A 16,771-nucleotide genomic window follows, 5' to 3' on the forward strand; every position below is an offset into this window, starting at 1 on the left:
CTAACCCTTAAACCCTAACCCTAACCCAACCCTAACTAACCCTAACCCTAACCCTAACCCATAACCTTAACCCTAACCAACCTAACCCTAACCCTAACCCTAACCCTAACCTTAACCTTAACCCTAACCTTAACCTTAACCTTAACCCTAACCCTAACCTTAACCCTAACCCTAACCTAACCTTAACCTAACCCTAACCTTAACCTTAACCTTAACCTAACCCTAACCCTAACCCTAACCTTAACCTAACCTTAACCTTAACCTAACCCTAACCCTACCCTAACCCTAACCCTAACCTAACCCTAACCCTAACCCTAACCTAACCCTAACCTAACCTAACCTAACCCTAACCTAACCCTACTCTAACCCTACTCTAACCCAACCCTAACCCTAACCTAACCCTAACCTAACCCTAACCCTAACCTAACCCTAACCTAACCTAACCTAACCCTAACCTAACCTTAACCTAACCCTAATCTAACCCTAACCCATGTCAATCACTACTGATCTTATTTCACAACCTGGCAGGCCAAGGTGTGATGTTCATTTAATGTCAATCAGACTGATCGATCGGCGTTCCTTCACACAGAATATTGGCTAGCTAGCGCTGCGGGGAAAAAGTGATGTAAACATATACATACAAACATTGAGTCAGAAATGAATACACCACGGTTATTAGACATAGAGCGACAGAAAGCAACAGAGCAAATGGAAAACCTATTGCACAAGCGGAACAGTCAGAGCCATCAAGGAGAAGTCTTTAGCTCTATAGGACTAGATGGGGACTTACTCATTAGGGGAATACTGTGTTGTGAACTGTTTTCAATCTTAAAAATGTTTCTGTCAGTGAACATCTGTGGCTGTTTTCTACCCTCTCCCCGGTCCCACCATGAAATGCAATCTGGCATGGATGCATGGAGGGAGGAGAAGAGAAGAGAAGAGGAGAGGACAGGGGAGGACAAGAGAGGAGAGGAGAGGAGAGGAGAGGAGAGGAGAGGAGAGGAGGAGAGAGAGGAGAGGAGAGGAGAGGAGAGGATGTGAGAGGAATGGAGAGGAATGGAGAGGGGAGGAGAAGAGAGGAGAGGAGGGGTATCTGAGGCTGACAGGCTCATGGCAGGCCATCCCGAGGGGCCACTCCAGCCGTGGAACAGTAGGATTCTGGAAGAGAGCTGAGCCAAACAGAAAGGGTACATCCCAAATGTCACCCTATTTCATATTTAGTGCACTACTTTTGACCAGCGCCCATAAGGCTCTGGGCAAAAGTAGGGCACTTCATAGGGCATATGGTGACATTTGGGATGCATTCAAAAACCTAGATGATTCACGACCAAGGAGATCAACTCAAAGCAGAGCGTACATTAGAGGACAACTGCAGTGAGCTATGAGATATGTCATTAAACGTTGTCACCTCCCACACACACCGCTGCTGTGTCTGCGTGAAAAAATAATGGATTTACATTTCTAATGACCCGGTAAATTACCGGTCAATTTGAGCTCTTGCGTCAAATTGAGCGTCGGCTGTGAAGTAATCACAGTTGGAGAGAGATAGCTTGGTTAACATGACAAATGATAGCTAGATTAACATGCCAAATTATAGGTAGGTTAACACGATGAATGATAACTAGGTTAACATGATAAATGATAGCTAGGCTAATATGATGAATGATAGCTAGGTTAACATGATGAATGATATCTAGGTTAACGTGATATATGATAGATAGGTTAACATGATGAATGATAGCTAGGTTAACATGATGAATGATAGCTAGGTTAACATGATAAAAATATATAGATTAACATGATGAATGATAGCTAGGTTAACATGATGAATGATAGCTAGGTTAACATGATGAATGATAGCTAGGTTAACATGCTAAACAAATATATAGATTAACATGATGAATGATAGCTAGGTTAACATGATGAATGATAGCTAGATTAACATGATGAATGATAGCTAGGTTAACATGATGAATGATATCTAGGTTAATATGATGAATGATAGCTAGGTTAACATGATAAATGATAGCTAGGTTAACATGATGAATGATAGCTAGGTTAACATGATGAATGATAGCTAGGTTAACATGATGAATGATAGCTAGGTTAACATGCTGAATGATAGCTAGGTTAACATGCTGAATGATAGCTAGGTTAACATGATGAATGATAGCTAGGTTAACATGCTGAATGATAGCTAGGTTAACATGATGAATGATAGCTAGGTTAACATGATGAATGATAGCTAGATTAACATGATGAATGATAGCTAGGTTAACATGATAAATAATATATAGATTAACATGATGCATGATAGCTAGGTTAACATGATGAATGATAGCTAGGTTAACATGATGAATGATAGCTAGGTTAACATGATGAATGATAGCTAGGTTAACATGATAAATGATAGCTAGGTTAACATGATAAATGATAGCTATGCTAACATGATGAATGATAGCTAGGTTAACATGATAAATGATAGCTAGGCTACCATGATGAATGATAGCTAGACTAACATGCTGAATGATAGCTAGGTTAACATGATGAATGATAGCTACGAGATGACATGTTCTGTGTCCTAAATATCACTCAATCCCCTTTATAAATGCATCCTAAATATCACTATATTACATGTATAGGTGCGGCAGGTAGCCTAGTGGTAAGAGCGATGGCCCAGTAACTGAAAGTTTGCAGGATTGAATCCCCGAGCTGACAAGGTAAAAATCTGTTGTTCTGCCGCTGAACAGGGCAGTTAATCCACTGTTCCCCGGTAGGCCGTCATTGTAAATAAGAATTTGTTCTTAACTGACTTGCCTAGTTAAATAAAGGTTAAATAAAATACAAATATATAGTGCAGTACTTTTACTAGGGCCCAGCTCTGGTCAATAGTAGTACACTTTTTAGAAAATAGTGTGACATTTGGAAGGCACTTTGGTCTTCACTGCAGAGGGCTGAGCTTAGCAGAAATCATCCTCCTGTTGTTTGGTCTTCACTGCAGAGGGCTGAGCTTAGCAGAAATCCTCCTCCTGTTGTTTTGTCTGTGCTGCAGAGGGCTGAGCTTAGCAGAAATCCTCCTCCTGTTGTTTTGTCTGTGCTGCAGAGGGCTGAGCTTAGCAGAAATCATCCTCCTGTTGTTTTGTCTGTGCTGCAGAGGGCTGAGCTTAGCAGAAATCATCCTCCTGTTGTTTTGTCTGTGCTGCAGAGGGCTGAGCTTAGCAGAAATCCTCCTCCTGTTGTTTTTGTCTTCACTGCCAGAGGCTGAGCTTAGCAGAAATCCTCCTCCTGTTGTTTTGTCTGGCTGCAGAGGGCTGAGCTTAGCAGAAATCATCCTCCTGTTGTTTTGTTTGTGCTGAGAGGGCTGAGCTTAGCAGAAATCATCCTCCTGTTGTTTTGTCTGTGCTGCAGAGGGCTGAGCTTAGCAGAAATCATCCTCCTGTTGTTTTGTCTGTGCTGCAGAGGGCTGAGCTTAGCAGAAATCATCCTCCTGTTGTTAATCCTCATCTTGCCAAGCGTTTATAAAGTGAACTAAACACTAGCTTGGTTCCAAATAGCATGCTATTCCCTATATAGTGCACTACTTTTGACCAGAGATGTATGGGCATTTTAGCAACCCAGCAACTAAATCCAATTTATGTAACCATGAGTTTATCAAATTGAAGAACAATAGCGCCGTGGTTTTTAAAGTGGCAATCTGTAGTTGACTTTTTTTTTTTAAACAGTAAACAGCTGAGAGATGGGCCTGGAGAAACAGTAAACAGCTGAGAGATGGGCCTGGAGAAACAGTAAACAGCTGAGAGATGGGCCTGGAGAAACAGTAAACAGCTGAGGGATGGCCTGGAGACAGTAAAGCGAGAGGCTGGAGAAACAGTAAACACTGAGAGATGGCCTGGAGAAACAGTAACAGTGAGAGATGGGCCTGGAGAAACAGTAAACAGCTGAGAGATGGGCCTGGAGAAACAGTAAACAGCTGAGAGATGGGCCTGGAGAAACAGTAAACAGCTGAGGGATGGGCCTGGAGAAACAGTAAACAGCTGAGAGATGGGCCTGGAGAAACAGTAAACAGCTGAGGGATGGGCCTGGAGAAACAGTAAACAGCTGAGGATGGGCCTGAGAGAAACAGTAAACAGCTGAGAGATGGGCCTGGAGAAACAGTAAACAGCTGAGGGATGGGCCTGGAGAACAGTAAACAGCTGAGAGATGGGCCTGGAGAAACAGTAAACAGCTGAGAGATGGCCTGGAGAAACAGTAAAAGCTGAGGATGGGCTGGAAGCTGGAGAAACAGTAAACAGCTGAGAGATGGGCCTGGAGAAACAGTAAACAGCTGAGAGATGGGCCTGGAGAAACAGTAAACAGCTGAGAGATGGGCCTGGAGAAACAGTAAACAGCTGAGAGATGGGCCTGGAGAAACAGTAAACAGCTGAGAGATGGGCCTGGAGAAACAGTAAACGCTGAGAGATGGGCCTGGAGAAACAGTAAACAGCTGAGGATGGGCCTGGAGAAACAGTAACAGCTGAGAGATGGGCCTGGAGAAACAGTAAACAGCTGAGAGATGGGCCTGGAGAAACAGTAAACAGCTGAGGATGGGCCTGGAGAAACAGTAAACAGCTGAGAGATGGCCTGGAGAAACAGTAAACAGCTGAGGGATGGGCCTGGAGAAACAGTAAACAGCTGAGAGATGGGCTAAAGAGAACAGACAGCTGAGAGATGGGCCTGGAGAAACAGTAAACAGCTGAGAGATGGGCCTGGAGAAACAGTAAACAGCTGAGAGATGGGCCTGGAGAAACAGTAAACAGCTGAGAGATGGGCCTGGAGAAATGTAACCACTCTTAAATTAATAGACAGAGGTATGGATGCAAAGACTGACCATCCATGATATCAAAATTATAGTTTTAACCATGTTTTGAGGCTATATTGTGTTTGTTTACAATTCCATTGGAGTAAAAAAAGCTGATATTTTGAGTTCATATGGGGTACAACGGTTGAACTCCGCTCCTGTCGCATTTATGAGTTACATTATTCATAAATCAATGGGTATAGTTCATTCATTAAAAAGTAACAAAATGGCTGTAGCATTTTAGCATAACAGAACAATCCCTAACAAAAATCCATCTGTTTAAGCTAGATATTTAAGATTTAAGCTATTTAAAGTTTAAACTGAATTTAAAATGTTTAAGCTAGAGATGAAGTCGGTATTACCGAGGTGTCAACTTCTGTCTGTAGTGTCCCAACGACTTGTGGGCGTTTGCGACTCCCACAAGCCGCAGAAGACTCTTCTGACGGTAACCCGGTACCAGATTAAAACATGAATGGAAGTATACACTGAGTGTACAAGACATGAAGAACATCTTCCTAATTCTGAGTTTCAAACCCCCCCTCACACCCCTTTTGCCCTCAGAACAGCCTCAATTCTTCAGGGGATGGACTCTACAAGGTGTCGAAAGCATTCCACAGGGACGCTGGCCCATGTTGACTCCAATGTTTCCAACAGTTGTGTCAAGTTAGCTGGATGTCCTTTGGGTGGTGGACTATTCTTTATACACATGGGAAACTGTTGATTGTGAAAATCCCAGCAGCGTTGCAGTTCCTGACACAAAACGGTGCGCCTGTCACCTACTATTATACCCCGTTCAAAGGCACTTCAATATTTTGTCTTGCCCATTCACCCTCTGAATGACACACATACACAATCCATGTCTCAGTTGTCTCAAGGCTTAAACATCCTTCTTTAACCCGTCTCCTCCCCCCTTCATCCACACCGATCGAAGTGGAATTAACAAGTGGCATCAATCAATAAGGGATCATAACCTGGATTCACCTGGTCAGTCTATGTCAATAAGGGATCATAACCTGGATTCACCTGGTCAGTCTATTTCAATAAGGGATCATAACCTGGATTCACCTGGTCAGTCTATTTCAATAAGGGATCATAACCTGGATTCACCTGGTCAGTCTATTTCAATAAGGGATCATAACCTGGATTCACCTGGTCAGTCTATTTCAATAAGGGATCATAACCTGGATTCACCTGGTCAGTCTATTTCAATAAGGGATCATAACCTGGATTCACCTGGTCAGTCTATTTCAATAAGGGATCGTAACCTGGATTCACCTGGTCAGTCTATGTCATGGAAAGAGCAGGAGTTCTTAATGTTTGGTACAGTCAGGGTATATGGAAGTACTTCCTTTTTTAAATGTTTTGACAATATGTTTCTATTGGCTAATAGCAGTAAGGACTGTTATTCAATGTGTTTCTATTGGCTAATAGCAGTAAGGACTATCTGTTATTCAATGTGTTTCTATTGGCTAATAGCAGTAAGGACTGTTATTCAATGTGTTTCTATTGGCTAATAGCAGTAAGGACATCTGTTATTCAATGTGTTTCTATTGGCTAATAGCAGTAAGGACTGTTATTCAATGTGTTCTATTGGTTAATAGCAGTAAAGACTATCTGTTATTCAATGTGTTTCTATTGGCTAATAGCAGTAAGGACTATCTGTTATTCAATGTGTTTCTATTGGCTAATAGGAGTAAGGACTATCTGTTATTCAATGTGTTTCTATTGGCTAATAGCAGTAAGGACTATCTGTTATTCAATGTGTTTCTATTGGCTAATAGCAGTAAGGACTATCTGTTATTCAATGTGTTTCTATTGGCTAATAGCAGTAAGGACTATCTGTTATTCAATGTGTTTCTATTGGCTAATAGCAGTAAGGACTATCTGTTATTCAATGTGTTTCTATTGGCTAATAGCAGAAGGACTATCTGTTATTCAATGTGTTTCTATTGGCTAATAGGAGTAAGGACTATCTGTTGTTCAATGTGTTTCTATTGGCTAATAGCAGTAAGGACTATCTTATTCAATGTGTTTCTATTGGCTAATAGCAGTAATGGACTATCTGTTATTCAATGTGTTTCTATGGCTAATAGGAGTAAGGACTATCTGTTATTCAATGTGTTTCTATTGGCTAATAGCAGTAAGGACTATCTGTTATTCAATGTGTTTCTATTGGCTAATAGGAGTAAGGACTATCTGTTGTTCAATGTGTTTCTATTGGCTAATAGCAGTAAGGACTATCTGTTATTCAATGTGTTTCTATTGGCTAATCGCAGTAAGGACTATCTGTTATTCAATGTGTTTCTATTGGCTAATAGCAGAAAGGACTATCTGTTATTCAATGTGTTTCTATTGACTAATATGGCCAAATGCAATGTTTCATCATCATTTTAGTAAGTATATAAACGTATTTATATATATATATAGCCAATAGAAACACATTGAATAACAGATAGTCCTTACTGCTATTAGCCAATAGAAACACATTGAATAACAGATAGTCCTTACTGCTATTATATATATAAATATATTATACCTACAGGGGTCCTAAAATTCCAAATCAAATAGCTAAATGATGCTTGTTATGACCATCATAAAACAATTCCATATAGCTTAGTATAACCCATCCCCGGGCCCAATTCCATATAGCTTAGTATAACCCATCCCCGGGCCCAATTCCATACAGCTTAGTATAACCCATCCCCGGGCCCAATTCCATATAGCTTAGTAGAACCTCTCCCCGGGCCCAATTCCATATAGCTTAGTAGAACCTAGTACCTTAGTAGAACCCCTCCCCGGGTCCAATTCCATACAGCTTAGTAGAACCTAGTACCTTAGTATAACCCATCCCCGGGCCCAATTCCATATAGCTTAGTAGAACCCCTCCCCGGGCCCAATTCCATATACCTTTGTAGAACCCATCCCCGGGCCCAATTCCATACAGCTTAGTAGAACCCATCCCCGGGCCCAATTCCATACAGCTTAGTAGAACCCATCCCCGGGCCCAATTCCATATAGCTTAGTAGAACCTAGTACCTTAGTAGAACCCATCCCCGGGCCCAATTCCATATAGCTTAGTAGAACCTCTCCCCGGGCCCAATTCCATATAGCTTAGTAGAACCTAGTACCTTAGTAGAACCCCTCCCCGGGTCCAATTCCATACAGTTAGTAGAACCTAGTACCTTAGTATAACCCATCCCCGGGCCCAATTCCATATAGCTTAGTAGAACCCCTCCCCGGGCCCAATTCCATATACCTTTGTAGAACCCATCCCCGGGCCCAATTCCATACAGCTTAGTAGAACCCATCCCCGGGCCCAATTCCATACAGCTTAGTAGAACCCATCCCCGGGCCCAATTCCATATAGCTTAGTAGAACCCATCCCCGGGCCGAATTCAATACAGCTTAGTAGAACCCATCCCCGGACCCTCAGACCTTAAGGGGTTCTTAAGGTGCAGCTCATGTTTCTACAGTCTCAGTTACGGTTCAGTGAGAGAAAGTACAGAGCCATACAATACTGAACTCCTATTTGGTTGATTTATTTAATCCGTGTTCTTATTGCGGTCAATACATTAAGCTACAATAGAAAAAGGATGCTTACAAAGTATTGATACAGAGATATCGTAACAACACGCATGCACTCATTTTCCAGTTTAGCCCTAATAGGCGTGCTAGATATGATGAGGGAAATATTACCTGAAGAATGAGGTGGAGGGGTACACATGAGGAGGGTTAGAGGTTAGGATCTTACCTGGAGAATGAGGTAGAGGAGAATACATGAGGAGGATTAGGGATTAGGGGTCAGGGGTTAGGGGTTAGGATCTTACCTGGTGAATGAGGTAGAGGAGAATACATGAGGAGGATTAGGGATTAGGGGTCAGGGGTTAGGGGTTAGGATCTTACCTGGTGAATGAGGTAGAGGAGAATACATGAGGAGGATTAGGGATTAGGGGTCAGGGGTAGGGTTAGGATCTTACCTGGTGAATGAGGTAGAGGAGAATACATGAGGAGGATTAGGGGTTAGGGGTAGGGGTTAGGGGTTAAGGGTCAGGGTCTTACCTGGTGAATGAGGTGGAGGGGTACACATGAGGAGGGTTAGGGGTTAAGGGTTAGGGGTTAAGGGTCAGGGTCTTACCTGATGAATGAGGTGGAGGGGTACACATGAGGAGGTTTAGGGGTCAGGGGTCAGGGTCTTACCTGGTGAATGAGGGGGTGGGGTACACATGAGCACCACTCCTTGTCCTTCCCTTACAGACACGCCTCCTCTCGTCCTCCCACTGAAGGATCCCAGATCTGGAAACAACAACAATATTAACAGCATTAATATTTGCTATTGTACACAGCTATAGTTATTTACAATGCTATTCTACACAGTTAGCGCATCGGTGTCCCCACAGCTACAGTTATTTACAATGCTATTCTACACAGCTACAGTTATTTACAATGCTATTCTACACAGCTACAGTTATTTACAATGCTATTGTACACAGCTACAGTTATTTACAATGCTATTGTACACAGCTACAGTTATTTACAATGCTATTGTACACAGCTACAGTTATTTACAATGCTATTGTACACAGCTACAGTTATTTACAATGCTATTCTGCACGCTCTTTATTTTACAATGCTATTCTGCACAGCTACAGTTATTTACAATGCTATTGTACACAGCTACAGTTATTTACAATGCTATTGTACACAGCTACAGTTATTTACAATGCTATTCTACACAGCTACAGTTATTTACAATGCTATTCTACACAGCTACAGTTATTTACAATGCTATTGTACACAGCTACAGTTATTTACAATGCTATTGTACACAGTAAGTTAAAGTTACAATACAGTTACAATGCTATTGTACACAGCTACAGTTATTACAATTGCTATTGTCACAGCTACAGTTATTTACATGCTATTGTACACAGCTACAGTTATTTATCAATGTCTTATTTCTACACAGTTAGCGCATCGGTGTCCCCACAGCTAACAGTTATTTACAATGCTATTCTACACGCTACAGTATTTACAATTGATATTCTACACAGCTACAGTTATTACAATGTTATTCTTTACACAGTTTACCGTTATTTTACAATGCTATCTGCACAGCTACAGTTATTTACAATGCTATTGTACACAGCTACAGTTATTTACATATGCTATTGTACCCACAGCTACAGTTATTTACAATGCTATTCTACAACAGCTACAGTTATTTACAATGCTATTCTACACACTACCGTTATTACAATGCTATCTACACAGCTACAGTTTTACAATGTTATTCTACACAGTTACCGTTTTAAATGCATTTCTTGCACAGCTACAGTTATTTACAATGCTATTGTACACAGCTACAGTTATTTACAATGCTATTGTACACAGCTACAGTTATTTACAATGCTATTCTACACAGCTACCGTTATTTACAATGCTATTCTACACAGCTACCATTATTTACAATGTTATTCTACACAGCTACAGTTATTTACAATGCTATTCTACACAGTTAAATAGTGGTATCATACAACCAGGGTGAGTTTCCCAAAATCTCTGCAGCTTTTAGCTTGTTGTAACGAGTTGTGTTATGTCTCTCGATAACCCAGTCGTACCGCCGCCAGACACAACGATCTATCATCTGTGTCTGGGTCATCAATAACTAACACAGTTTACTGTTCTACTGAGGGTCTGTGTCTGGGTCATCAATAACTAACACAGTTTACTGTTCTACTGAGGGTCTGTGTCTGGGTCATCAATAACTAACACAGTTTACTGTTCTACTGAGGGTCTGTGTCTGGGTCATCAATAACTAACACAGTTTACTGTTCTATACTGAGGTTGCTGTTTGTCTGGTTCATCAATAAACTAACAACAGTTTACTGTTTCTAACTGAGGGTCTGTGTCTGGTCATCAATAACTAAACACAGTTTACGTGTAGTTCTACTGAGGGGTCGTGTGTCGTGGGTCATCATAATAAATCCCAGTGTTTACTGTTCTACTGAGTGGTTCTGTGTTCTGGGTCATCACATACTAACACACTTTACTGTTCTACTGGGGATTTGTGTCTAGGGTCCATCAATATATCTAAGACACTTTACTGTTTCTATTGAGTGTGTCTGTGTTTCTGGGTCATCAATAACTACACAGTTTACTGTTTCTTATCTGAGGGTCTGTTGTCTGGGTCATCAATAATAACTAACAACAGTGTTACTTGTTCTTTACTGAGGTGTCTGTGTCTGGGTCATTCAAATAATAACACGTTTAACTGTTTCTACTTAGAGGTCTGTGTCTGGGTCATCAATACATATCAAGTTCTATCTGTTTCGTGTCTACTGAGGGTCTGTGTCTGGGTCATCAATAACTAATAACTTCTACAACAGTTTCTAAGGACACACCCCTGTTTACTTTCTAAGGACACACCCCTGAATACTTTCTAAGGACACACCCCTGGTTACTTTCTAAGGACACACCCCTGTTTACTTTCTAAGCCTGGTACCAAGGCACCCCCTGTTATTTTCAGAATTTAAGGACCACCCCATGGATTTCTAGACCACCTTGTTATACGTTTCTAAAGGACACACCCCTGGTACTTTCCAAAGTGACACACCCCTGTTACTTTCAAAAGGGACACCACCCCTGGTTATTTCAAAAGGACACACCCTGACCATAGGCTTACTGTCTTAGCACTGGACAAAGGGAACAACCCCCTGGTTACTTTCAAAGGACACACCCCTGGTTAGTCTATATAAGATCTGTTGACTCAGGTCAGAGATCAATTCAACACATGAATTGGTGTTTAGAGTAGACACCATTCCATTGGCTCTCTGCTTCCTTGGGTGTGTCCCAAATTACACCCTATACAGGGAACAGGGTTCCTATACAGGGAACAGGGTTCCTATACAGGGAATAAGGTTCCTATACAGGGAACATGGTTCCTATACAGGGAACAGGGTTCCTATACAGGGAACAGGGTTCCTATACAGGGGATAATGCGTGTTCCTATACAGGGAACAGGGTTCCTATACAGGGAACAGGGTTCCTATACAGGGAATAAGGTTCCTATACAGGGAACAGGGTTCCTATACAGGGAACAGGGTTCCTATACAGGGAATAAGGTTCCTATACAGGGAACATGGTTCCGATACAGGGAACAGGGTTCCTATACAGGGAACAGGGTTCCTATACAGGGAATAAGGTTCCTATACAGGGAATAGGGTTCCCATACAGGGAACATGGTTCCTATACAGATAATAGGGTTCCTATACAGGGAACAGGGTTCCTATACAGGGAATAAGGTTCCTATACAGGGAACAGGGTTCCTATACAGGGAACAGGGTTCCTATACAGGGAATAAGGTTCCTATACAGGGAATAAGGTTCCTATACAGGGAACAGGGTTCCTATACAGTGAACAGGGTTCCTATACAGGGAATAAGGTTCCTATACAGGGAACAGGGTTCCAATACAGGGAATAAGGTTCCTATACAGGGAACAGGGTTCCTATACAGGGAACAGGGTTCCTATACAGGGAACAGGGTTCCTATACAGGGAACAGGGTTCATATACAGATAATAGGGTTTCCTAAGACAATGGCAAACATATGATTGTTCCAATTACAGGGAATAAGGTTCCTATACAGGGAACAGGGTTCCTATACAGATAATAGGGTTCCTATACAGGGAACAGGGTTCCTATACAGATAATAGGGTTCCTATACAGGGAACATGGTTCCAATACAGGGAATAGGTTCTTGGACATCCCAATTCATATTACAGTTCTGTATTACAGATTGGGTCTATGATCTATCAATGTCGTTCCATTCCTTAGTTGGACCAGCACCAGTAGCAGCAGGGCTGTACAATACACAGGCCGAATGGAAAACACACACAATACATCCTGACACAATAAACACTGTATCACTGTTAGTTGGTTGACCCTTTGAGGGCTTGGATTTTAAGAAAACAACTTTGGATCAATATGTAGATTAATAGTATCTACATAAAAGCTATGATTAAATCATGTATAAGGACACAAGACACGGCTCCTCTACTCAAGTGACCAATCACATTACGATTCTGCAATCACCAATCTGTGTAGTCTGCGTCCCAAATCGCAAGCTATTCCACAGGGTTCTGGTTAAAAGTAGTGCACTATTTAGTAAAGAGTGTGCCATTTGGGATGCTCCATAGTCTACAATTCAGTGGCACTCTGCCATCCAAGTGAAGCAGGGTTTGCCACCATAACGTGTAAATTGCTTGTAAAGGTTGATTGTTTGTATGAAGAGACTTGAGTCTGTGTTCTATCTGTCAACAGGCGGATTGTAAACAACCATTCCTAAGGTCATCCTTCACATGAGACATAACAACAGGCTAACCATTACTAAGGTCATCCTTCACATGATACATAACAACAGGCTAACCATTACTAAGGTCATCCTTCACATGAGACATAACAACAGGCTAACCATTACTAAGGTCACAGCATTCACATGAGACATAACAACAGGCTAACCATTACTAAGGTCATCCTTCACATGAGGACATAACAACAGGCTAACCATTACTAAGGTCATCCTTCACATGAGACTAACACCAGGCTAACCATTACTAAGGTCATCCTTCACATGAGACGTAAAACACCAGGCTAACCATTACTAAGGTCATCCTTCACATGAGACAATAACACAGGCTACACATACTAAGGTCATCCTTCACATGAGACATAACACAGGCTAACACATTACTAAGGTCATCCTTCACATGAGACATAACACCAGGCAACCATTACAAGGTCATCCTTCACATGAGACAAACACCAGGTAACCATTACTAAGGTCATCCTTCACATGAGACATAACAACAGGCTAACCATTACTAAGGTCATCCTTCACATGAGACACAAACACCAGGCTAACCATTACTAAGGTCATCTTCACATGAGACATAACAAAGGCTAACCATTACAAGGTCATCCTTCACATGAGACATAACACCAGGCTAACCATTACTCTAGGTCATCCTTCACATGAGACATAACACCAGGCTAACCATTACTAAGGTCATCCTTCACATGAGACATAACAACAGGCTAACCATTACTAAGGTCATCCTTCACATGAGACATAACAACAGGCTAACCATTACTAAGGTCATCCTTCACATGAGACATAACAACAGGCTAACCATTACTAAGGTCATCCTTCACATGATACATAACACCAGGCTAACCATTACTAAGGTCATCCTTCACATGAGACATAACAACAGGCTAACCAATTACTAAGGTCATCTTTCACATGAGACATAACACACAGGAAAACATTACTAAGGTCATCCTTCACATGAGACGTAACAACAGGCTAACCATTACTAAGGTCATCCTTCACATGAGACATAACACCAGGCTAACCATTACTAAGGTCATCCTTCACATGAGACATAACACCAGGCTAACCATTACTAAGGTCATCCTTCACATGAGACATAACACCAGGCTAACCATTACTAAGGTCATCCTTCACATGAGACATAACACCAGGCTAACCATTAATAGGTCATCCTTCACATGAGACATAACACAGGCTAACAATACTAAGGTCATCCTTCACATGAGACATAACAACAGGCTAACCATTACTAAGGTCATCCTTCACATGAGACATAACACCAGGCTAACCATTACTAAGGTCATCCTTCACATGAGAGTAACACCAGGCTAAACCATTACTAAGGTCAGCCTCACATGAGACATAACACCAGGCTAACCATTACTAGGTCATCCTTCACATGAGACATAACAGGCTAACCATTACTAAGGTCATCCTTCACATGAGACATAACACCAGGCTAACCATTACTAAGGTCATCCTTCACATGAGACATAACAGGCTAACCATTACTAAGGTCATCCTTCACATGAGACATAACACCAGGCTAACCATTACTAAGGTCATCCTTCACATGAGACGTAACAACAGGCTAACCATTACTAAGGTCATCCTTCACATGAGACATAACAACAGGCTAACCATTACTAAGGTCATCCTTCACATGAGACATAACACCAGGCTAACCATTACTAAGGTCATCCTTCACATGGACAACAACAGGCTAACCATTACTAGGTCATCCTTCACATGAGACATAACCACAGGCTAACCATTACTAAGGTCATCCTTCACATGAGACATAACACAGGCTAACCATTACTAAGGTCATCCTTCACATGAGACTAAACACAGGCTAACCATTACTAAGGTCATCCTTCACATGAACATAACAACAGGCTAACCATTACTAAGGTCATCCTTCACATGAGACATAAAACAGGCTAACCATTACTAAGGCATCTTCACATGAGACAAACACCAGGCTAACCATTACTAAGGTCATCCTTCACATGAGACATAACAGGCTAACCATTACTAAGGTATCCTTCCCATGAGACATAACAACAGGCCTAACCATTACTAAGGTCATCCTTCACATGAGACATAACAACCAGGCTAACCATACTAGGTCATCCTTCACATGAGGACATAAACAACAGGATAACCATTACTAAGGTCATCCTTCACATGAGACATAACAGGCTAACCATACTAAGGTCATCCTTCACATGAGACATAAACACCAGGCTAACCATTACTAAGGTCATCCTCACATGAGACATAACACAGGCTAACCATTACTAAGGTCATCCTTCACATGAGACATAACAACAGGCTAACCATTACTAAGGTCATCCTTCACATGAGACTAACACCAGGCTAACCATTACTAAGGTCATCCTTCACATGAGACATAACAACAGGCTAACCATTACTAAGGTCATCCTTCACATGAGACATAACACCAGGCTAACCATTACTAAGGTCATCCTTCACATGAGACATAACACCAGGCTAACCATTACTAAGGTCATCCTTCACATGAGACATAACACCAGGCTAACCATTACTAAGGTCATCCTTCACATGAGACATAACAGGCTAACCATTACTAAGGTCATCCTTCACATGAGACATAACACAAGGCTAACCATTACTAAGGTCATCCTTCACATGAGACATAACAGGCTAACCATTACTAAGGTCATCCTTCACATGAGACATAAACAACAGGCTAACCATTACTAAGGTCATCACACATGAGACTAACACCAGGCTAAACATTACTAAGGTCATCCTTCACATGAGACTAACACCAGGCTAACATTACTAAGGTCATCTTCACATGAGACATAAACACAGGCTAACCATTACTAAGGTCATCCTTCACATGAGACATTAAACAGGCTAACCATTACTAAGGTCATCCTTCACATGAGACATAACAACAGGCTAACCATTACTAAGGTCATCCTTCACATGAGACATAACAGGCTAACCATTACTAAGGTCATCCTTCACATGAGACATAACAGGCTAACCATTACTAAGATCATCCTTCACATGAGACGTAACACCAGGCTAACCATAATAAGGTCATCCTTCAATGAGACATAACACCAGGCTAACATTACTAAGGTCATCCTTCACAGAGACATAACACCAGGCTAACCATACTAAGGTCATCCTTCACATGAGACATAACACCAGGCACAACCATTACTATAGGTCATCTTCACATGAGACATAAAACAACAGGCTAACCATTACTAAGGTCATCCTTCACATGAGACATAACAACAGGCTAACATTACTAAGGTCATCCTTCACATGAGACATAACACAGGCTAACCATTACTAAGGTCATCCTTCACATGAGACATAACAACAGGCTAACCATTACTAAGGTCATCCTTCACATGGAGACATAACACCAGGCTAACCATTACTAAGGTCATCCTTCACATGAGACATAACAACAGGTAACCATTACTAAGGTCATCCTTCACATGAGCATAACACCAGGCTAACCATTACTAA

At 41.5% G+C, this 16,771-nt stretch overlaps 1 protein-coding gene across 1 annotated transcript in view; it reads right to left on the reverse strand.

Moving 5' to 3' along the window:
* Positions 1-16,771, reverse strand: part of cntn5 (contactin 5) — a gene marked incomplete at its 5' end in the record, with an annotated part of 395,923 nt that overhangs the window by 310,187 nt on the left and 68,965 nt on the right. The window contains one exon of the mRNA XM_038962131.1: positions 9,035-9,130. Coding sequence (XP_038818059.1) covers positions 9,035-9,130 — 96 coding nt within the window. The remainder of the gene's footprint in view (positions 1-9,034; positions 9,131-16,771) is intronic.

Source organism: Salvelinus namaycush, chromosome 23 (assembly GCF_016432855.1).
Source record: "Salvelinus namaycush isolate Seneca chromosome 23, SaNama_1.0, whole genome shotgun sequence".
NCBI classification, from domain to species: domain Eukaryota; kingdom Metazoa; phylum Chordata; class Actinopteri; order Salmoniformes; family Salmonidae; genus Salvelinus; species Salvelinus namaycush.